Source organism: Cinclus cinclus, chromosome 6, assembly GCF_963662255.1.
Source record: "Cinclus cinclus chromosome 6, bCinCin1.1, whole genome shotgun sequence".
In the NCBI taxonomy this organism is placed as follows: Eukaryota; Metazoa; Chordata; class Aves; order Passeriformes; family Cinclidae; genus Cinclus; species Cinclus cinclus.
In genome coordinates this window covers 10,669,207-10,693,258 of record NC_085051.1, presented here as the reverse complement: position 1 = coordinate 10,693,258, position 24,052 = coordinate 10,669,207, and the positions used below count along the sequence as shown (strand labels likewise).

General features: G+C 47.7%; 2 protein-coding genes across 3 annotated transcripts; both read right to left on the bottom strand.

Moving 5' to 3' along the window:
- Positions 1-865: 865 nt before the first annotated feature.
- GATD1 (glutamine amidotransferase class 1 domain containing 1) lies at positions 866-6,660 on the bottom strand. 2 transcript variants are annotated; one of them, XM_062494771.1, is made up of 8 exons: positions 6,595-6,660; positions 5,747-5,823; positions 5,263-5,368; positions 4,592-4,699; positions 3,738-3,832; positions 2,498-2,591; positions 1,645-1,756; positions 866-1,130 (listed from the first exon to the last, which is right to left on the bottom strand). In XM_062494771.1, exons 1-8 carry the CDS (start codon positions 6,650-6,652, stop codon positions 1,124-1,126), a joined length of 657 nt encoding a protein of 218 aa, XP_062350755.1. In that variant the 5' UTR covers positions 6,653-6,660; the 3' UTR covers positions 866-1,123. The 2 variants fall into 2 exon arrangements, with proteins under 2 accessions (XP_062350755.1, XP_062350756.1); XM_062494772.1 differs by lacking the exon at positions 4,592-4,699.
- A 9,441-nt stretch (positions 6,661-16,101) lies between these two features.
- CEND1 (cell cycle exit and neuronal differentiation 1) lies at positions 16,102-16,494 on the bottom strand. The gene has a single exon (XM_062494631.1). The coding sequence runs from the start codon at positions 16,492-16,494 to the stop codon at positions 16,102-16,104; it is 393 nt and encodes a 130-aa protein (XP_062350615.1).
- Between the last annotated feature and the right edge of the window lie 7,558 nt (positions 16,495-24,052).

The window sequence follows — 24,052 nt, the reverse complement described above, 5'->3', positions numbered from 1 at the left end:
AATCCCCAAGATGGCTTGTCAGGAATGAAGATTTAAATTATCAAAGCTCAATTTTAATTTCAAATTCTGGTTTTAATTTTCATCAGTGCCAAAGATCTCTAAGATGGGCTCCAGAATGCAACAGCAGAAGACCCAGTAAAACCCACAGCAGTCTGTCTTTTAAAATCACACTGAATTCTTGAGACAAGAGCTTAAAAAATGGATTTCCATAGAAAAGACAGAATTTCCCTAGTAGATGACTTGTTAGAAGCAAAATTATGTAACATCCTGGTAAGAGAACAAAAATGCAACCCCATTTCTTTAGGGCACTGAAGAAATGTTGCCCACAATTCCAAGAGGGAAGGAAAATCAATTATCTGAAAGTTAATTTATCTACTTTCCAATATATTAAGTATGTTTGAGCCTGAAACAACTTAAAAAAAAAAAAAATCTCAGTCTGAATGATTATTTCTTTCCATGCTCAGCTTCAAGTCACACCTGCAGCTCAGAAGGAAGTTGGGAGTCCAGACTCCACCCTACAGCTGACTCCTCAGATGGGACCCACATCAGCCACGTGCATTTTACAGTGCCCTAGTCCACAAAATTCCAGCAAGAGACAGCAGCAGTTTACTTCCAGAGAAGTATTTCCAAGAGAACAAAACCCACAACATAAGCAGCACAAAGGAGAACAAGTAAACAATTGTAGGACCGTGTTTTTTTTTTTTAAAAAAAAAAAAGCTGAGCAAACTTTTTAAACACAATTTCAGCGACGTGAACAGGAAGAAAACAAGGGCATGCTGTGCAGCAGTACAATGCCAACAAGGGTTTAGCTTCAGCAATTTGTATTCACAGCACCAGCTTTGGGGGGGGGGGGGGGGGGCGTTTGAGAAGACAGTTCCCCCATCTGTAAACTGAGAGTCTAGTGAGAAAATGGAGCAGCAAAAATGTAATGGCGTGTCCCAGATTCTTCTGACAACTTTCATCCATTCCATCCACACAGAACCTGGCACTGCCAACTTCCCTGCCACAGGCACTTCAGAATCCAGGACAGGGGTTCAGACGGGTGCTTTATCCAGGTCACAGCCATGGAAATCCTCAGCCTGCTGGCTCTTCATCCATCCTCTTTGCAAACAGATCTTCTCCTTCATTTCCTGCTCAAGGAAACACACCCAGACATGACAGGACCTGTTAATGCACAGCCAGGACAGGACTGGTACCACACACTCACCTGAACAAAAGAAGGGGTTTTTGGTTATTCATATGTGCTCTTCTATCTGACAAGATGACACTCAAACAAGCCAAGCCATTTCCAAAGAAATTAAATTCATTCATTCCCAGAATCGTAAATCAGAGCTGACTCAAACCCAGTCTGCCAAAGCTCCAGAAACATGAAATGCTCCCCGAACAGAAATGTTTAGTGAAGCTTATGCAGTATTTTACTTTGCCAGTTCCACTAAAGTTGTGCATTTCCCCACACATTTTCATCTCCTCCTTTGAAATAATCAAATGCTCTTTGTCAAAAGACACAACTGTATCAAACAGAAGTGACACACAGTTCAGCAGAAAACCAAGGGGGAAAACCCCCCTTCTGAGGGACAGTATTCCCCAAACTAAAAGATGCTCACCACTGGCTGTTCCCAGTTCTTATGCCCAAATTTGCCTCACCTGACGTTGCAAAGAATCAGAAGGTTCTGGACAGCAGGAAGGGTGGAATTCTCATTCTGTCCTGTCACCAGGTGCCTGTCCAGCACCACATGGACAGCATCTGGGCTGCTGGCTGAAGACAGGAGGAAAAACACAGGGATTGCATTAGAAGACACAAGTTCAGTGCCAGAATCACACCACTGATAAACACACCACAAGACATAACTATTTTGGCCAGACAGATTTGCTGGGTGCTGATCTATCACCCCAGCAGAAAGGGACAGTCTCAAGCCCCTCATCCTGAAACAATTTCCCTAGAAAATCCTTTTCTGAAAGGACTGGACTGGGTCCTTGATTACCCAGGTGGGTAAAGCACACACATCTGGAGATTTTCATCATAAAAAACTCAAAGTATGCATTTGAAAGTTACAATTACCTCACAATACAACATAAACTCTTTTTATGACAGATATGAGCTGTGATCAGCATGCTACAAAAATTAAATACTCATTTTCTGGCCAATTACAACACCCCAGCGTGCTCTACCAGCAACTGCTCAGCACCCCAAATAGAATTTTTAAGTTACCTCATTCCAGACAGACTCCCAGATGGGTTTGGGTTGGAAGAGATCCTAAAGCTCATCTAGACCCATCCCCCTGCCAGAGGCAGGGACACCTTCCACTACCCCAGGCTGCTCCAAGCCCTGTCCAGCCTGGCCTTACAAATGACCAGTGACATACTGGGAATATGCCACTGGGAATGCCATATGAGAGATCCTGCCAGAGTCCTGCGCAGCTGGATACAACCAGCACACAAATACCCATTTCTCAAAGGACACACGAAGTGCCCATCCTGCACACCAGGCATGACTCACCACTGAATGTAGCTCCAGAATCCTTCACAAAATCCTCCATAATAATGGACAAACTGGCAAAATTTGGCTGCCTTACCAGCTCGTACACAGAGGGCTGAAATAGATCAAAAGGAAATTAGTTTGGCTGGTTTTTTACAGAAAAAGCCAAGCAAAACCATCACATTATCTCCCTGAAATTTATATTTCTCTTCCCTGTACTATTCTCCCAACCAAATGGCCACAAGGAGCTTTGATGGATTTTGTGTAGGGAGCAAACTGGAAACTCTTAAGTGAGTTAAATAAAGAGGAAACAACATGACCACACAATTTCTGCAGGTGTGATTAACTTCAGGAAAGCACACACCTGTCTGTCTGTGGCACACAAATATTTGGACACAGATGCTGTGCCACCTGCAGAGTCCAGAAACAGTTACCCATGCTGGAATGAATATGGGAAACAGCTTACAGACAGAAAACATAGGAGCACTTCGAATTTTTATATGCAAAAGGAAGGAATTTAATTTTATGGCTTCCACAGCAACCATAGCTAGGCCACAATGTGATTTAAAATATTTCATTGTGGACTATAACAATCCATATGGAGCCATAAATAATCCTTAACTCAAACAGAAGCACATGAGAACACTAATAGCTTTTGTGAATCACAAAATCTTAATTTCTTAACTTTCCATGTGAATTTTCCAAGCTAGAAAGCTGTACTAGGGCAATTAGCATCACTCTCACACTATAAAATGGGCTGTGAGGTCAGAGCACAGAAGATAAAAGTACCAGCAGTAACTGGCTGCTTTAACTGCAAGCCAGTTTGTACAAACAGCCTTTTCTCCAGAAACTTCTTTTTTTCCTAAGACTCCCTCTACCTTTTAAAAGGAAACAGCATCTTCAGAAATACAACTTATCTTCAGCATTCATCAAGCAAAAAATGTTAGAAGTCCTCAACAACAACTGCAAAGAGCTGCAGCAGGAATTTCCAGCTTTTTCTTTTTTTTCTTTCTTCGGTTTAAAGTCTACTGAACAATCACAGGGAAAGCATTCCCCACGTGCCACTTAAGTGGGACAAACCCTTTGTGCACTCAGGGCTGGGACCCTTGTCAAAGACAGCTCTGTACATCTTGCACAAGCCAAGGGTACCAAACTGATAATTTATATTTAGAGAAAGTTCCTGGGTAAGACCAAAACCACCAGAAATCACACAGCAAAAGAAGCCTCCAAACAGCAAAAAACAGGTAAAAGCTTGACTTACCCCTGTCAAGCTGTATCCCTGGAAAACCCAGGATTTATCCTCATTGGTGGCACAACACAAAGCTGCCACTCCCTGTCCCACAGCACAGATAGGCTCTAGAAAGGAATTAAAGCACATTTGTGAGCATCTCCAAATGCTTAAAACACAGGTTTTTTTTCATGCTGCCCTCTTGCAGTGAAATTATATTGCACTGATAATGTTCTTTTAGGTTGGAGGGGCTTTCCTGCACACTGTAGCAGCAGTTATTGTCTATAATAAGAATTACTACAATTATTTTATTATTATTACAATAAGAGGAACAAGAATTGTAGTTTTTAACTCCAAATGCAGAGACAGCTCCACAAATGCTCAAATGTGGAGCACACCCCAAGGCTTCGTTAACTGCAGCCCTAATGATGTTCCTGGGACATTCCACACTTGGCTCTGAGCCTTGAATGTCACTGATTTGGACAGAGCCATTTCTGTGCCACTGTAAGGCAGCAAATCCTTCTTCTGAGACAAGCTCTGAAGAGCTACTGGCATTGCTCTTTAAGATACTTTAAGACCTCTTTTTCCTTTCCAAGGCTCCCTTTTTTCTATTTAAGACACATTAAGACACTTCTTTCCTTTTAAGACTCCCTTTTTCCTTTTAAAGACATTTTTGGATACTTTTTTTTCTTATAAGTCTCCCTTTCCTTTTCTTAAAGGCCCATTAAGACACTTGTTTCTCCCCTTGAAGACACACTTTCCCTTGCCAGCTCTGAATGCTCTTTTAGCCATGCAAACACTCTGAAGTCTCTGGAAGGCAGCTATCCTGCAGAGGTAGCACAGGAGCCCTCTTCCATTCACCCAGCCCCCTGAGGATGTTCACCTACTGCTCTCAGTGCTGAAGTGCTGCAGGATCTTGGCCAGGTACCCACTGTTGGCCAGGTCAGTCACAGCCCCAGGACAGTTTGGGATCAGCAGGGCATGGTACCGAGCCCCTGGTTGGGAGGAAAGTAGGAAATGATTGTAGGACAGGTAAAAATCCCAAAAAACCTGACCATAAATCCACTGCACATTTGGGAAAAAAAGGACAAACCCACATAAATCAGTCAAAAATGACCTAAAGGTCCTTCTTAGGATGAGAGACACACATTTTTAATGAGCCCAGACAAAACTTACAACTGTTCTGTCTGCTGCCTCCTACTCCAGCAAAGTATTTATTTTAATAAGCAACAATGTAATGTGTGCTTATGTAAAACACAGACATTATATGAATATATTGGATATATATTAAAAGAGAATAACCATTCCAAGATAAATAACAAAGTTGCAAAGCAGTTGCCAGGACTTCCTCTTAAACAGAAGGTAAACCAACAACTGCAGCTGCCACGGTTTTTACTTGAAACACAACCTTCCTGCCTTTTCTGTGTCATTCTTCCCTAAAATCCTGGCTCTAAGCAGGGGGTTTCCCTTACAGTGAGGGGAAAGCCCTTACAGTGACCCTTTCATTCACTGTTTTCCTGACAGTGGAGGTGACAGTGGCCCATGGTGACACCCTTACCATCAATGGACTCCAGCTTGGCAGGGCTGGCGTACGATTTCATGCGGAAGTCCTGGATCCAGCGTGTGTTGCCCTCGTTCACATCCACAAAATCAATGGGCTTCCCCTAGGGATAACATGGTTCACACACTGTGGTCAGGATCACTGCACAAGCACCCCTGACATTGCCTGAAGGATGGCCATGTGGGATTTTGAGATGCTTTCAGCTCTCAAAAGACTGAAGTTTTCCATTTTTCCCACTGAATTACTGTTAACAGCCTTCCCTCCATTCTTTGTGGGAACAGATACTGGACAGAGAAGTCCAAATCCATGCTGTAGAAAGGCCTCAATCACTCCAGCATTAAGAAACAGAATTAAAGAGGTCCCATAATGTCTATGGCCAATAAAACACCTCTCAATATATTTATAGTACAATTATCTCATGACAACTGAGAGATCAATTGGTTTCAGGCTGAAATCACACTATTTGTCCATTTTCACTCACCCCAGGAGTTGCCACTTGCAGGTTAAAGGCAGAGCTGGCCAGAGTAAAGCAGTGAAGGAATGACTGGGCTGAAACACCTGGAAAACAGATTCCAACACCTTAGGGAAACAACTGTGATAGTTTAATGCAGACCACACTTTATCCAGCAAAGTACACAAGCTTGGGCGTTTGCTCATCTTGAAAGCTCTAGATAATTCCATATTATTACTTTATTATAATTTTAAGATATGAAAAATACACAGCCTTCATTAGAGGTGAGCTGTGTGCTGGGGAACAGAATCCTGGAATGATTTGGGTTGGGGGGGACCTTAAAGCCCATCGCGTAGCAACCCCTTGCCATGGGCAAGAACACCTTCCACTATCCCAGACTGCTCCAAGCCCTGTCCAAACTGGCCTTGAACCCTTCCAAGGATCGAGCAGCCAGAGCTTCTCTGGGCAATCTGTGCCAGGCCCTCAGCCCCCACAGGCAGAGATTCTTCTCGATAACTTCCGACGTGAGCCGACCCTCCCTGCCCTCAAAGCCACGAAAGCCACACGCAGAGAAGCCAACCAGCACAGCTGCACAGGGAGGCAGGCCACACCTGCAATGCGGATGGAAAACGAGCACAGCTGTGCAGGGAGAGCACACGTGGGCACACGGCTCGGCTGCGGCGTGAGACACACACACACACCCACCCACCCACAGGGCACACGGGACAGAGCAAGGCCTGTGGGGCGGGCACACTCTGGCACAGCAACACCGGGGACAGCCCCAAGCGCGGCACCGCCCCGCCGCTCGGAAGGGACGGGGAGCGCGGGACACCCGCAGAGACGGGAACCGGCGGGGTGCCCCCTCGAGAGTGTCTCACCCGCGGTGGCGGCGCTGGCGACGATGAGGCAGGAAGGCTTGGCCAGCCGGTCCGACATGGCGGGGCCGGGCCCTGAGGGCAGCGGCGGCACCGCCTCGTGCGCCCGCGCGTGCGCAGTGGGCGGAGGGGCGGGGAAGCGCGCGGGATCCTGAGGGGGGCGGGAAAAGCGCGGGAAACGCTGAGGGGGCGCTGCCGCCGCCGTGGCCTTTGGAAGGCCTCGGGTGTCCCGGGAATCCCATCCCGTTAGTGCCGCGTCCCATCGGGAACTGTGATTGTTTCCTTATTTCCCCGCTTTTGTAAACCTCAGTGTTAAACTTCTGGGTTTGCGTCTGTCATGCCGTGTGCGAGTTTAATGGGTGTATCCCTTGCTGGCTGCTGGTGGGTTATAAAATGAAAGATATAAAATAAAGACAGCACAATGCCACTCTTGGCTATTTTATTTTATTATTTTATTTTATTTTTATTTTATTTCTAGCCTGGTTTCCTAAAGGAAATGTAGCTTATGTCACCTTGTCCATCTCTTCAATCATCTGCCTCCTTTTCTCTCCAGAACTGTGTTCTGAATCCGTACACTGGTTAATCTGGGTGTTCCTCACTGCTCCAGCTTAGATACCAGAAAATGATTTTTAAAAAGGAAAAAATGCATCTTATTCACTGTTTGGTTTTGCTGTTGTATGGGGTACTTCAGGACTTAGTGCTTCTCCAGCATGCTAAGCCTTTATATCACAGAGCATCGCATTTATGTCTTATTCTCTGCTTGTGACCCCAGTGCTTTTTAAACAAACACAAACTTCCCATCCTCCCTACACTGCCCCAGGCATGTGCAATTCCACACATTGGGAATGTGTGACTGTGGCCAGTGGGAGGCTCAGGCCCCCATCCACCCCAACCTCTCAGCTCCAGCATTCCCACTCAGAAAACAGGAATTTATTTGATCTCCTGCTCCTGCCAAGACAAACTAAAACTCGAGTCCCCAGCGTGTCTCTGCAGCAAAACCCTCAGATGATTACACTTTTGCAGTTGAGGGATGCCCTTTTGTCCTGACCCTGTGGAATTTGCAGGATTTTTCTTCCCAGTTCTTAAGAAATTAATTTCCAAAAGCCTGCAGGCTTCTGTCGGGACACTGATTGAAGCAGGTGCAATACAACATCAACCCTGTGCTGCCAAAACCCTCCTCCCTTCCAAGAGCCTGGAGGGAATCTGTGCACAGGGACCCACAGACATTACCCAGTGCTCAGGGAATGGTTTGTTTGGGAGGTGTTCCCATGCCACCTTAGAAACAAAATCAGAAAACCAGCACGAGAAATCTGGCAGGAGAAAGAAAGCAAAGAACTGGGGGTGAAGGCTGGAGACCAGTCTGCGGGATAGGGAATCTTTTGGATCAGAAATGTTTCCCCTGTGTCTCTGAGTAAATCTACGGTTCAATTTAGTTCCTATCTGGGAATAACAATAATCATCCTCTGCCTGCTTTCCCTGGGCAGGCTGGAGTTTATCTGGGGAAGGAACTGCCTTTTCTCACAGTTCTCAGTAGGATCACTAATCCTAGAAAACATTGAGCCTTCAGGAAACACAGACATAGAATCCAGGAATCATAGAATGGTTTGGGTTGAAAGGGAGACTTAAAGCTCACCTCGTTCCACCCCTTGCCATGGGCAGGGACACCTTCCACTATCCCAAGTTGCTCCAAGCCCCATCCACCCTGACCTTGGACGTGTCCAGGGATGAGGCAGCCACAGCTTCCTGGGGACAACCTCCAGAGGGAGCACAGCAGGTTCCACTTACACCCCCAGGTACACGAAGATGTTCACGGGAGGAATTATACAATCTCTCTATGTGTGTGTATATATATCTATATATAGTTTATTTCTCACAATCCTGGTAAGAGTTACAGGTGTATTTGGGAATCATTTACAGTTTCACAGCATATGGAGTGGCCATACAGCTTGTGATGTAACATACAGTGTGTAGAGAGCACACGATTCCGACCCATCCACCCACCACTCACACAATGGGTTTCCAAAGCTAATACTAGATTCAGCTACGGAGAAAGCCTGGAAAATGTCAGGGTACAGCGTTGGGTGTCATACAACACTGTCAGTCACAATGGGACAAGCTAAACTACTTTAAATTTTCAATCTAGTATTTCTAGTCTACCTGCATTATTGCATTTATACGCTTTTTTTGTTTTCAAAGTCAAAGTAAATAGAATACTATATGGGAAAGGAAAAAATTCTTGACTATTTTAGGATTTGAGCTGCAGCCCATACAAAGTGTCCATAGAAGCATAGACAAGATTATAAATTCAACAAGGTATAAATTAGCTGGATAGCTTTGTGTGTAGGTAGGTGTCCATTTCCCTCCAGGAAATGTGTCTAGCAGCATATTGTTTCTGAGAGCAAAAAAAAAAAAAAAAAAAATCCCAAACCTGTATGTTGAACACAGGTAAAGATGTGTAAGTGACAAGCAGGTCTGGTTGTACAGGGAAGAAATCAAGGTTTCACTTGGAAAATTCCTATCATTTGGAAAGCACACTCAGGAGCTGACTCAAAACCCACCGATGTTGTTGGAAAGGTGCCTGAGGCTTCCAAAGGAACAGCAGGCATTTCAGTCTGACTTCCAAGGGCTTTGGATCAGTCCCTGGAGAAGTAACAAAATCCAAACAAACTGAAAACAAAATAAAAATCCCCTGTAATCTGACCTTCGAGTTCCCTTCCTACAATTTTAGCTCCTCCACAAACTTATAGCCAACTTGCACCAACCACTGGAAGAGAATTGGTTTCCTGGGGAGATGAAAGTTTGACTTTTAAAGGCTTCAGTTGAAACAGTCCTGGGAAAAGGCACCAGGGTTATGAAGGGCTGCTCAAAACTCAGTAAAGCCAAATTATTCACTTGTTGGTTGGTTGGTTTTTAACCAAATAAAATTGTGTGGCACCCTTGTTCTCATCAGCTTGCCCCTGAAGCTTGGCTGCTTGAAGCGGCCGTGGCAAAACCAGGGATACGATGCAGGGACTTGATTGTTGGAAAGGTGTTTTTAAAGATTCCTCTTGTCCCGGTGGGAGCTTTGGTGCTGCAGCATCATCACACAGACAGAAAGAACCTGTACGTTCATGCTTGGGATGCTGTGCTGGGACTGAGAAATGGAAAGTTGATGGAACTGTTTGAGAATTGCAAGCTGGGAACAACCAGAAGAGAAACATGAACAGCCAGTCCAAAGCCTATTTAACCAAGTTATGCTTTTCAGAAAAAAAAAAAAATCTATTTAATTTGAAGAGCATCAAAGAGTAGAGGGCACGAGTCCCAGAGTACTGCATATCCAAGCACACACTGTCCAGAGGAGGAAGCAGAGCTGTAGCACAAGGTAGATCCAAACTCATGAACTGGAAAAGCCAAAAGATCTCTCACAGGATTTTGAGGCCTATTATGGTCAGTTGAATGAAACATGAATTTTAGAGGCCCGGAATCCCACAGTTCTCTATTGCACAGTGACACCTGATCAGCTCATTCAGATGCGACAATCCTTGCACTTCCTGCACCCTCACCCCTGGCACAACAGCTGATCCTTCCAGGGCAGCAGAAGTACATGTCAACTTCAAAACTTCTCTTTTCCCTCTGTTTTTGGTGCACCAGAGGAATGAGGGAGCACTGGTTGCAGCCAAGTGCAGTGTGTGCTCACACCATGTCCGCCCCTCTCAAGCAGCCAGAACACCTCACACCTGACTGACAGGGAAGGAAAAGAACAGGACCTTCCTGGGGATTTGTCATCCATGACAAATCCTGTGGCAGATGAGCACTCAGCCTCTTGCAGACTTAGACCCTCAAATGTGAGGGCAGAGCAAGGCTTCACACATTCCCTGTGACACACAGTCTGGGGGGACCAGCACTGCCTGTATTTTTGAGGGACCACCCAAAACCCGCCTTAGCCAACCCAAAATCTGTCCAGCCTTGGGCTATGGAGAGGCCACATCTGTAGAGCTGCCTAGGAAGAAATTAGGGAAAGAGGATACAGTGCAGTGGCCAAAGAAGGAGGAAAGAACGAGCAAGGAGTCAGATCAGAAACCAATGGAAGTAGTTAATAGTAGCTGAAGATTTGGTGTGAACAGACATCCCAGGAATTATGGAATTTAAAAGGAAAGCAGCTTACAGGGCTGGACTCATGGTCTCAAAAAGTAGAGGGAAAAGCAATCATAAACTCCAAGGCTTTTTGGGGCTGTCAGTCAAGTGTCACTCGTAAGACCCAAAATGTGCCAATAGATCCTCAGCATTAGCAGATTTCTCCCCAGAAGAGTAAAGGATCAAATACCTCCAGTGTAAATAGCAGGAAATATTCCCAATTCCAATGTCCCACAGCGAGAATTTACTGGAATACAGAACTGTTATGCTCCAGATCAAAGCCAATTCCTCTTCTTGGTAGGAAATGCCCAACCTGTGCAACAGAACTGCAGCCAGCTTATGAATATGATGTGATGCTGCTTCCTGCCTCTACGAACCTCACCCAGCTTCGTGGTGAAGGGAATGACAGCAAGGCCTGGGAAGGGAATCAGCATTCCTGCTCCAGCATAAAGGATGGACCAGGAGGATGGAAGTGCGAGCAGGCTGCATTTGCAGTCCTTGTCGTAGAAAAGCATGTGGAAAGGGAACAAAGTCCCTCCTAAAGTTCTGTCAGTTCCCCTTACTCATGCAAAATTGCTTGTAGAAAACTTCAGGTATTTTTCTAACCCTTTAACATTGCACAGAGCCAGCAGGAATTCATCTGGGAAAGGCAATTAGCAGAGGTTAATTTGCATGGCACCAGAGCTCATCATTTTTGCCTTTTTCTGAGGGAAAAATAAAAGGGGGGAAGAGGATATAAAAGTCAGCATGTCCTTACCAAAGCTATTAAGATTATTAAAGAGTGCTTTTTCTCTTCACTTCTCTGCTCTGTTTCTTGCACCCTCTCAAAAGCTTCACCGACTTGAAGCTTTCCGTGGAGCTGATTGAAATTCCAAGAATTTCACCTTTCAAACATATTTTTTCATTGCCTTCCTTTTTTGGTTCATTTCTCAAAAAATCTTTTTTTTTTTTCCAATCTTTGGCACTGTTATTTTCAACCAATTCTAAGAACAGTTAGAAGGCTGCTAAATTCTAAAACCCAGTAGCATTTCCAGGAAAAGTAGGGAATATTTTAAGGCATAAATCATCTCTCACCAGCTCCAGGGGATTTTGGTTGCACTGCTGTTGTTCATACAAAAATCCCGATGCAGGATCTCAATCCCAGGCAGGGCTGCCTTGGAGAAGAAACTTCCCTTATGCTCAGCCTAAAGAACGTTGGTGTCAATTTAAAAATAAATGTGTAATTGAGATGATTTTATGATGACCTGTGATCATATCCCTGGTGCCAACAAGAACTCAGCGGCCAGAGCATGGTGAAGCCAATGGAAAAATTCCCCTTGTTTTCAGTATTCTATGGATCGACCTTCAAACTTTAGTCCATAAGAGACACAAATGGATGTTTAATTTATCACCCAGCCTGAAGGAACTAAGAAATGCTTCAGGGCAAGTGACTGTTGAGTGCTGTGAGTGAGTCCCAGACAAACAGCACCTGCAGGAATGTGTTCTTACCCTCCCAAAAATGCTGCTGCATTATCCCCTGGCTGCCAGATTTGTTTTCATCCTGCTGCAGCACTGTTAGGAATAACAGGACTTATCTACAGGGTATTAAATCAGTAGGAAGAGGAAGCAGAAGCATAATCCATTTCATCTTTCTTAAAATAGAAGCAGCAAAAACCTTCTACTGAGTTGTCCAAGACAGCAAAATGACATCTTTATATTCAACTAAAATTTACGGTTCCCTAAAAAGAGATTGAGATCAGGTGCAATGATTCAATTGAGAGTTTTGGTGACAAGCTGAAAGGTCTGAAACCAGTTTTGCCAATATTTAATTTATCAACTTGACCAAAAGAGTAAACTAGCAATCTAGATCTCGTCAAACCCCAAGCACAGACTCTAACTAGTTTTAAGTGTTAATTCACTCTCCCCACGGAGATGTCACTGGAAGGACTTCATACCACAAAAATCACACAAAGAAGGACATCAAGCAAATAACGGCGTGTGCTCAGTACGAGAAAAAGACAACTATTTATTTAGCACAGCGAGGTCAGTCATTTAAGCCTTCTGCTTCGACAGATTTGGGGCTGAGAGAGGGGGATTTGCTCCCTCGGCCTGGTGCTCGCTGGACATTTTTTGGCTCAGAACAAAAGCACTGCACAGCCTGGCACAGTTAAGGCAGGACAGGAGGTGTTTGCAAGTCAGGGCTGCGGCGCGCTGTGGCGTCTACGCTGGATCTGCCCGGCTCAGCTCTAGACCCGCGCTTGGAAAAGCGCTACAGCACGGTGCAGGATAGTCTAAAAGTGCCTCATTTTAAAGCAAAGAGCTCACATGACTACCCAGGGTGGGAGCACACCACACACTCAGCACTTCACCAGCCAGACATTCTTTGCACTGAGGAGAAACCAGGACCGGAAAGGAATTCAGGAGCTGCATGGCGTGGTGGGAATGGCACAGAAAAGACATCACGGACACTTGGTGGGAATGGAGGGAACAAAGGAAGGGGCATCTCCAGCTTGGATTCTCTCCCCCTCCCCGACTGCAGCAATACAACACAAAGGTTTGTAGACATACGCACGCAGGATGTGCTTCAAGGCACACACACACAGACACAGACGGGTGTTTTCCAAACCAAACTGCCAAAGAGGTGGGTTCCAGGTGCTGAACCTGGACAGCAGACTGTTAAGTGGAGAATCCCTTGGGAACAGGACAGATCATGTTCAAAAATCCCTTACAAATAAGACATACCAGGTTTGCCAGTGCAGGGAGGGCTTGAATGAGCGACATGCTCCAATGAGCAGCCCTATCACCACCTCTGTGGTGTTTCTGGATGAAATTGGTGGCCTTGCATCCGAGTGCTCTAAGGGCAGGCAGGATTTGGAGATGGAAAAAAGGTTAAGGCCATTGGCTGAGAACTGTTTTTCCCCTCCTCTGTTGCCAAAGGTGAAGACAAGGAAAATAAAAACATTCTAGAAAGTAAAACTGGAGACTTGAGTGAAGTAGGTGCTTCACTTTCCTCCTCCAATCTATCTATCTATGCTGGTCAGGGCAGAATAGATAGATGCTGTGCCTAATGTCACACACTGCTAAAAACAATCCTAGGCCAGAGCTGAGAGGGAGGGAGGGGACAGGAAAGGTAGAAACATGTCTTGAAAACAGAAGTCACTGTCTGAAAATCACCACCCTACTTGGCAAAACGTGAACCAGAGCAGGAGGGGGGTGATTTCCCTTCCTTCTGAGCAACGTAAGCAAAATTCCCAGTGAAAATTTCCCTGCAAAGTTGTGCTGCAGAAATATGAGGGGAGAGGAGGACCCTTCTGCTTCTAACCCTTCCCCAGGCTGTGACACACTGCTTCTGGGAGACACATCCACAGCTCATGCCAGGAGTGCTTTAGGCTACCAGGATCTCACCTGGAGCTGTAGCCCTTCTTCCCAAAACTCCTGGGAGCCCAACATGCCTGCTCCAGTCTCTGTGCTGGCAAAAGTGGAGGCATCAACCTCCAACTGCACCAGGACATGGTGTCTGATATTCCCAGAGGCCATACACCTTTGGGAATATTTTCTGAGCTCACCATAGGAATAGCCATAGATTCCAAGACCATGTGCATTCAGCAGGTCAGATTTGGAGGTAAATAAGACAGACATATCCAAGAGAAGAATTGCCAGGTCAGGTTATATCCCCTCCCACTGTCCCATCCAGGGACAGTGCCAGAGGCAGACACTGCATAGGCAGCACCTGAGGAATGTACACCTCCCTCTATCCCTGCAGCCCCTGAATTCATTCATCCATCCATCCATCCATCCATCCATCCATCCATCCATCCATCCATCCATCCATCCCAGTTAAAGGTGCACAAGGGGCTCTGTAACAGAACTTATCCACTGTGTCACAGCCTCTTTCTAATCATCACTCTTGCCCCTGCCCATGGGCTGTGGCTGCTGACAAGCTCCCATTGGGCCTCACCTAACCTCTGACCCAATTTAAACCCAAAATGTAAGGGGTTTTTACAACACTATTTTGCAGCAGCCAAGAGAAGCCTAATGGAAGCTTTCAGAGGCAGATGTCCTCACCTCTTGTTGTTTAGTGCCGAGCATTGGCCAAAGCACTAAACACCCTCTCTCCTCCCCCTCACAACGTCTGGCTTTAGAGCCAAGGTACTCACCCATGAAATCAAGCTGATCCCGAGGGCAGGGAATTTGTTTCCATTTCCAAAGTGTGGACGAGTTACAAATCCCTGCTACTGTCACAAGAGGGAGGTAAGAAATCCACCCAGGACAGATTCCAGTGCCTTTGACAGGGGTTTCCCTGGTATAAAGCAGGTAGGTCAGTGTCACTCTCATGGGGTCCCAGGCCCTCTCTGCCCCTAATATCAGCTCATGTCTCCCCCTTTTCCTGTCTTTCCATGTGCTGAGACCACAGCCTTCAGTGAGGGGAAAAAATCCAGTGAAAGGCCTTATCCAAAGCCCAAAAAATGAACACAAATAGTCCAGCCAACCTCCAGGGAGCTTGGACTGAGGCCACAGCACCCTGCAAAGCCCAGCCTAATTTCAGGAAATACTAGATCCAAAACAAAGTCTCTCTATCCCAAATGCCGCCTCATGTGACCCTGGCGAACCCTGGGATCCCGAAGGCCACAATGGGGCTTCTCCAGGCCACAGCACAGCCCCTCTGGTCACTGTCCCGCTGGCAGCTCAGCCAGAAGAGTGACCTGAAGTGACATCCCAGGCTCACACTCGGCTCTGCCACGCTGCAGACCCCACCTGCAGCAGCCCTGGTTCCTCTGGAGCACTTCCCAGGCAGGTGTTCCAAGGCGGGATGACGAGCAGATGCACAGACACCCATTAGGGATCGCCAGTGGCTGCTGGATCAGGGAGCTGCCTCTTTCCTGCCACTGCCCCTGCACTTCCCTTGTCCCAGGCGGGCTGGAAAAACACCCCCAGCACAGCGAGCCGGGCCTTAGCACTCTCCTTCCATCTTCTTTACCATAGCCCAAGTTAAAACAGAACCAAACAGAAACCAAAACACAAACTGGGACTCCGAATGGGACGTAGAACACTTCGGACTTGAAAACGGGACTGCAAGGGGGAAGGGGGCGGGGGGGTGTCTCCCAGGGAGGACAGCAGGGGAGGGGAGGGGACACCGTCATTTACACGGATCAGGAGAAGCTGTAATCTATACACAGCGGTATAAGCCCAGATATATTACATGAAAGAACACACTGAGTGCATGGAGTTACCCACAGCGGGTCAGACTGGCACAGTTATCTTGAACAAGACCCTGGAGTTGCAGTTGGTGTTTGTTATTGACCTATCTAGCTCACTCTCTCTATATATAGCTATGTATAGAATTTCTCTGCATGCATTTGTCTCAAAAGGAGCTGTACAGCTGGGCTGGGTTTCTCATATCCCACCCCGTCTCGGTCTTCATTTTTTCCGGGCTAGGAATGCCACTCCCACAATCACAGCCAGCGCAGCCACCGCCACTCCTCCGACGATGATCAAGGGCTTCATGTTGTCGAAGAAGCTGCCCGGTGACTCCTCGGAGCTGTTTCCCTTGTGGTCAGAGTCAGGGGACTGGCCGCTGGCCTCCTGCGTCTCCGTGGCAGCAGGGCTGGGTTTCAGGTTGCTGTGGTTGTTGGCGATGGCGGCGTCACCTCCGGCCTTCTTGGTGGCCGTGGCAGGAGCAGGCTGCTCTTTGGGGGCCTCCTTCTTGTCTGCATTCGTGGCAGGCCCAGGGTTGGGTTTTTCAGGCTTCCCGGAGCTGGCGGCCTTGGCGTCGGGTTTGTTTCCGCTTCGGACGTTGCCTTTGGAATCCATCCTTAGGGGTGCTGTGGGCAGCGACTGGATACGCGGAGCTATCCCAGCTCTTCTCCCTTGCCTGGCTGCTGCAGGAAGCAGAGGAGCCACCTGAGCTCAGGACCCGGGAGCGCTGGTCTTGGGATGCTTGTTAAGCTGGCAGTGTCCTACCTGGACATGGTACAGCACCTGGAGGGGGAAGCAGAGCAAGGAGAGGTGAGTGACAGGGCAGAGCAAGCCAGTGTTGCTCTGCCTGGAGGTGATGGAGGAGAACAGAAAGGAAGATTGGAAAGCTGCTGGCTCCTTCTTTCAGAACTGTGAACTCTAAAGCATTTACTACAGGCTCTGTGCCTGTAACAATCACAGAACCAGAGAATGGCCTGGGTTGGAAGGGACCTTAAAACTCACCTTGATCATGCCACAGGTAGGGACACCTTCCACTGGATCAGAGCCCTGTACAGCCTGGCCTTGGACACCTCAGGGATGGGGCAGCCACAGCTTCTCTGGTCAATGTGTGCCAGGGCCTCAGCACCCTCACAGGGAAGGATTTTTCCCTAATATTGAACAGGAACATCAAGTTGGACTGACTGTCATCTGTGGCTGCCACATCTGGGCATCCACAGTCCAAGTCCATCCTGGCTGTGTGTGTGAGGCCACTTGTTAGGAATCACAAACTCATCCAACCAAATAAACCTTACTTTGCCTTTGTTCACCTTCTCAGTTCCTTATGGTAAGGAGAGAACACTTTGTTCCATGGGAAAAGAGATGGATAGATCCTCCCTGCCTCTCTCCACCATTTCTTTTGCAGCACTATCCCAAGGTCCATTTAGGAAGTGGTTATGTGATCTTGTGTGATAGTCTCCCTCCAGATGGATACTGCAGGAAAACTAGGATTAGTTCCTCAGTTCTCACAGGTATCAGAGATAAAAGGATTATTCCTGCCAGCATTTTGGTGGAGCACCAGCAAAACAAAGTGCCAGATCCTCAGCTGGTGCAAAACAGAGAATTGACTGCACAGATTTCCTACAGAGCTGGATCTCGTAGTGACAAAGACATCTCCTTCCTGTCATCTCCTTTCAGGGTTTGCTGGACTTGCCCATGAAGCCAAACGGGATGCTGGTGATCAGCTGGGGCTATCTTGCCCAGGAAACTGGTGGAAGCAGTGAACAGCAAGGCTGCACCATGGGAATTCAGCAAAGGGACAAAGCGGGCTTTGAGGGGATGTAAAACTACTGCAACAACCTCACCCCGCAAACCTGGCAGGGCAGAGTGAGCTGAGGATGGAGCTCCTGTGGCTGCACTTCCATGTGATGGGAGGAGAAGACAATGCACTGGGCATTTTGCCACCAGGCTCTGGCAGTTCAGCACCACATCAGCTCCAAGCTCAGGAAATAAAGAGGAACCAGGAGGCAGCGTCGGATCCGAGCCGCCGGCTTTGCTGGCTCCCTGCTGACCTTCAGGGCTGCCCGGAGCCTGCCGGGAACTTTCTGCCTGCTAAGTGAAATCAGAGCTCATTGTCTGGATTGAGAACTGAAGAGGCTCCTCAAAAACCTCAGCCAGCAAAGGTTCCTCCCACAGCAGCTCAGAGAGCAGATCATTCCTCTAATGACAGGAACAAAGTCCCACAACTGCAGCAATGATCTGTGCTGCTGACTCTGCTGGAAAAGAGGCTGACAGATGTGGGGCTTTCATCTCTGTTCAGGCAGGAATGGAGGAAATCCCACAGAAATTACAGGTTTGGGACTAGAGCAAAGCTGAGCAACACCTTATGGCTCCTAAATATAAGATGGAAACGCCTCCCTCTCCTGGTCTCCCTTGCCAGCCATTGCTTGGTGGCCACCAGCTGTGCCAGTGCCAGTCAGCTGGAGCAGACTGAGGGAACTGCAGCACCGAAATCATGGAATTCCATAGCTCTCACAGAATATCCTAAGTTGGGACCCACAAGGATCTTCCAGTCCAGCTCCTCACGCTGCACTAGGCCTGGTGACCATAAAACCCCATATTTCTATTGACTGCAGGTGGACAGTGCTTGCATTCCCTAATTTGGGATACTAAACCCTTTTGGAAAGCCCAGCGTGTTTGCTGAGTGTGCATCAGACACTTGGGCATCCTGTACCACACAAACACCACCCCAGATGCTCACCATCTTCAGACCTTGCTGTGGATTGGGAAGGAAACAAGGACCTGCCAAGTACAAGAATATTTTCCTCTCATTGCTCATTCTGTAATATTTCTGTAGATATCACCTGCCTCACCTTTTCTTATGCTTCCAGAGAGCATCCATACTGCTCTGTCAGCACAAGTCCTACATAAATCCAGGGATGAGGCTGCACACAGTCACTTCCAGGACTCTGCTCCTCTGGTTTGGGACCAATTTATCCTTCTTTTTTCAATCTGGTACAATGAGACACAAAGAAATAGTAAGTGGAGCCCACAACTAAAGTGGCCTCAGAAGTTAAAGCAGGAAGAGTCAGATTAATCGTGGCATAAATATTAATTTACCTTCTTTATCACTTTGATATCAGTTAACTGGGCCACTCACTCTGATATTTGTGTGGTTACAGCACATGGACCTACAAGCATTAAACTTCTGCTCTTTCCCTAGGAAAATCATGTCCAGCCTATGGAGATTGTGAGGTAAATCAGAGAGGGGGAACTCACCTTTTTGCTGAAAAATGGGGACCCTGCAAGCCTAGGCACCTTAGTCTTTATTCACACCCCTCACTGAACCAGATTCCTGGGAACAGGAAAGCTGTTTTTGCTTGGAGCCCGTGCTAGGCCATGGAACTTTGTCCTACCACCATGCCCTGCATTGCCACAAACAGAATTTCCTGATTCTAAGTGCATTTCCACTAAAAGCAACACAAACCCCTTGTGTAGCTTAGAAAAGGTTTTAAAAGATGCAGAAACCAAACTAAGCCAAAAATCAATATTGGCAGTTCTTAAGTGCCCACATAAAAGGGCTTTTGTCTGTGCTTTTCCATCACTGCAAGTAGCCACAGGATTGCCCAGCACCTCTGCAGACCCTCTGGCCTGGCTCCTCCTCTGGCTCCTGGGTACTCTTAGCAGCATATCCTCTTCCATCCCAGTTCTTAACCCTCTTTTCTGTGCTCTTAGCTCCCTACCTAGGGGATCATCTCTCCATCCTCTACTTCCAAGGGCATGACCATGGGTTCATCTTTAAGCACCTCTGTCTCCCCCAGGCTAAAGAAAGAGGTGCTTCCCTCATTTCCAAAAACTAACCCTGCATATGAGGGTCCCCCGCCTCCCTTTCCTTTGTTTCCTCCTCCTCCCTCATTCCATCAGAAAAAACAAGTTTTTCTCTAATGACACATTTTCCTACCTTTGCTTTCTTCTTTATAGCTCCTCACATCTTTTTTTTCCTTCATTCTCTCTTGTCAGCTGCTGTCTCTGCCTGTCTACCCATTCCTCCCCCTTTCCAGCTCCTTCTCTGCCTCCTACACAGGCAGCAGCACTAGGGAATAAGATTTTGTGGGAGACAGGCTTCATTCCCTCCCTTTTCCCTGCTCCATACTATTTCTGTTTAACAATCAGTGCCCTTTCAGGAAGGTTCTCATTGCCAGCAGCTAACCAGCTCTTTCCCAGGCTGGGAAGTGGGAGCTGGCATAATAAAACCAGGGATGATAAAGGAGAAAAAAGGAAAAGGAAAGCCTTCCAAGTTGCTGCTGCTGCAAAGATTGGCACACAAACGCCACAGCTCCCCTGGGATGCTCTCAAGGTCAGTGCAGTCGGACTCACCGAGCGCAACAAGCTGCCCTCCACTGGAGCAACAGGAACTGCTTCCCTTGGCTCCCTGAAGGGCACTTTTCCTGCCTCAAATCCCAGCAAATCACCAAACACATCTATTCATCTGTCTCCCGCGTGCACAGATGAAAGCTGCATCAATCCTGCACCAAAGGCAGCGGATGAGTCACTGCTAAGCTGTGCCACAGCACAGCTCCATCAGGATGGCCCCTTCCCACTGCAGGGATCAGCCCCATCCCATCTCCAAATCCTCTCATCCTCCCCTACTGCTTCCATTTGGAAGGAAAAGTCAGTCACTTTGCAAGGCCGAGGAGCTGCTCCAGGGTGTGGGTCTGGGGTGCAGTGGGAAGCTCATCCATAGGGTTCTTCCCTCTGTTATGAAAAGCAGCACATTTCCATCAGGTCCTTGACTGCCCCACTGAAACTGGCAGCAAGGAAGGATTTAACAACACAGTGGGGTTATGTATCAGGATTTATCCTGCAACAAAGGTCCATCTCCATACTCCAGGTGTCCTGCAGTTGGAAACATCCACCTTGGAAATAGCTACTGACCACATCTGTCCTGGAACAATGCTGTGCAGAGAGAGACAGAGATGGCAGGAAACACCTTATCTTCAAATCCTCTCTTCATCCCCTAATCTCCTCTTCCTTTCTTCGTCATTCCTGCCTGTCTGGAAGAAAGACAGTCATCCTCCTGGGCACAGGACAGACCGACCCTAGCTCTCCCTAAGGAAACAGCAGCTGGCACCAAAGGTGGCTCTGGCACAGGGAGCTCCAGGGAGCTTGGGGGGATCCTTTCCCAGCACTCTCACCATGCCATTCTCCTCCACCTTCTCATCTAACCCCCAAGGAATGCAGCTTGGACCACGCTGTCTTTGGGAAGTGACCTCAGGGATCTGTGCCTGTCCCCTCTGCCACATGTGGAATGATCTGTCCGGGCTGGAAGGATTTGTGCCCAGTCCCCTCCTTCAACTGTGCAGCATTCCCAGTGCTTCAACTCCCAATTTCCAATGGGTAAAACCAGCATTTCTCATTTTTCTGAGCTACTGGGGGAACAAATGTGTTAAAGGCAGGGAGATGCCAAGCAAGCACCCAGGAGAAGGACGGCAGAGTAGTGACTAAGCTTTTCCCCATGCCCAAGAAGTGCAACAAAGATGGATGAGGTAATCCACTGCCTCTGATATTACCATAAATATTAAAGCAGCTTTACATAAGGAGCTTGTGTTCCCTCAGCTGCCATGAGCAGCTCCCCAAGGAGGATTTTAGCTCCCTTCCAGGCTATTTCAGCCCCCAGCTCCTGACACAACACACGGCAAACGTGATACGACGCAACACAAACCTCACACCAGCAGAGCCACTTGTCACAGACACTTTTGAGCAGCCTCAGTGCTGCACAGCTAGGGACAGACTGTACAGGAGCCGGCTGTGCTTCCCAGCCCTCCCAAATCCGACCCTCAGAGACAGCAGCACTGAGTCACAGCAAACACTGGTGACCCACTTCACTCTGATGAGATATTTATGAATCCTTTTCCCAATCTGTTGTTTGTTACTCCCCACATCCCTCCCCCCATCCCTGGATTAAACATTTCCCTCTCAAACAATCCCTTTGAATCTTGTTGTGGAGAGTGTCAGATGCTGGAAGTATTTTAGCAGTGGCAGCAGCCTCAAATCGCTGCCACGGGGGGAGATCTCCCAGCCAAGCCTCTGCTCCACGGCTGCGGCAATTCCTGCAGCTGCTCTGAGCACCAGCATGCTCCTCACTGGTCCAGCTGGTGCTGGCAGTGACCAAAAATCTGCACCCACCACCCCCACAGCCCCCAGAACGTGGCCAGGACTCCCCTTCTCAGCCCCAGTGCCACCAAGACATGTCCCCTCTCTCCAGGCTGGGCAATGCATCCACACTCAGAGATTGGATTGTACCTGGCACCAAGGTGAGGTGTGGGAACAGGATGGATTCCTGTAGCCTAGCAAAGGCATCTTTGCCCTTCATTTGCAAAAGGAAAGGCTCTGGGATGCAGACCCTGGGCCACCAGCTGCACAGAGGTGTGACACCATTGCCAGTGTCCTCTCCAGAGGCTGCCCAGCCATGCTGCTCACACAGGTGACACAGCACTTCAGTCTCCCCACCAGAAGGAGCCCAGGAACAGGACATATATGGTCTTTTTCTGCACCACAACCTCTGCGGATGACAAGCTCTGAGCTGAGCGTCACCTCTGCAAACCACACACATCCTGTCCCCAAAGAGCTCTTGGGATGGATGTGGCAAGACATTTTATTCTCTGAGAGATGGAGGCGGCATTGCAGACACACCACACTCCTGCCAGGGGCTCATCCTGTGTTCTTTTGTGGGGGTTTAACCCCAAACACAGCTCCAACCTACCCTGTACACAGCCACATGCACAGCAAAAACCAGGCACTGCCAAGCAGTCATGGGAGAGAGAAGATTTCATCTCCAGCCACGTGCTCCGACTGACTCCGTAGGGGTGAGCACTGAGTCACTCCTGGCATGGCCCTGACCTGCTGCCAGCAAGAGATCACATCTGGCAAGGCACCTCAAATGCCACCAGCCTCCCCCACACAGCTGCACTCTCAGACACATCTTATAGCAAAATAATTTCTAGAATTTGATAGAATCTGGAAATACTTTGCTGAGGCTGGGTTGGAAATACCCTGCTGCAAAGCCTGGCTCTTCAGTGTCCCAACACAGTCCCCAAGTCCCTAAAACAGAGTTCAGAGCAGTTCAATTTACTTTGCTAACCCCACCTTAATCTTGGGTTTGAACCCCCCTCAGACACAAAAATCAAATTCTCTTTTCCCCTGTAGAGTTTCATTTTTTTTTTGTAGCAGATCAAAACTGTAGTTTTTATCCTTCAAAAAGCACAAGGTGTTAGATCTTGAGCCTCTCCTTTGCAGGGCTGAGCATCCCTCACCCCAAGACAGAAATTCAGGGCACAAAGGAAAGGCTTCTCATCCAGGATGACATTTTTTTTTCCACTGCAGCTGTTTGTCAGGACACTGGATTGAAGCACTGGAGCAATAATGGGGAATACTTTGGGAGCCACCACAGCAACACGAATCCTGGAGCCTTAACCCATGAGTGTGACTCCTCACAGGGATCTGGGTACATCCTGAACCCTACCCTAGGCAATTCCTCATCTTTTGACTTTTGCAAACACATCCCGTTCATTTCTTTATAATGTTTTTCCAGCCCTCCCAGATCAAAAAATTCAATTCCAGTAACACCCTGGGTGGGACCATGGGGTTTGTCTTGGTTCTCTGCTCAGATCTGATCTGTGATGCCAGCTCAGGGATAACGTGACAGAGTCAGCAAACATTCCCTGCCTCTTGGAAAATGGTGAATACTCATTCCTTCCTACCACAAAGCCCTGCTCCTTACCCTAGGCCTGCCAGCACTTGGGAAAAGCCTTTGGGAAGAGGGCAGATGCTTCCAGATTGGGGGTGCTGCTCCTCAAGCAGCCACGAGCCAATCCCAGCTTCAGGAGGCTGATTCCCTTTTTGACAGACCTTGCTTTTAGGGCATCTTTCTCCCAATCCTGTATCCCAAATTCAATATCCACAAGCAAAAAAAAAAAGGATGAGGGATATATGTGACAAAGGGAAATAGCCCCAACCACTGCAGGAAGCAGCAGCAAATTCAACATCCCTCCCCAGTTTATGGGCATCTTAAATCCATCCCTTCTGCCTGACGCACCTTGTGGCTCAGCTGGGGCCAGCAAAAAGGTTCTAGAGGCAATTCCTCACATGCAGAGCTGGGTCTGGAATCTGGCAGCCCCTGGATCTGCAGGCATCAGCC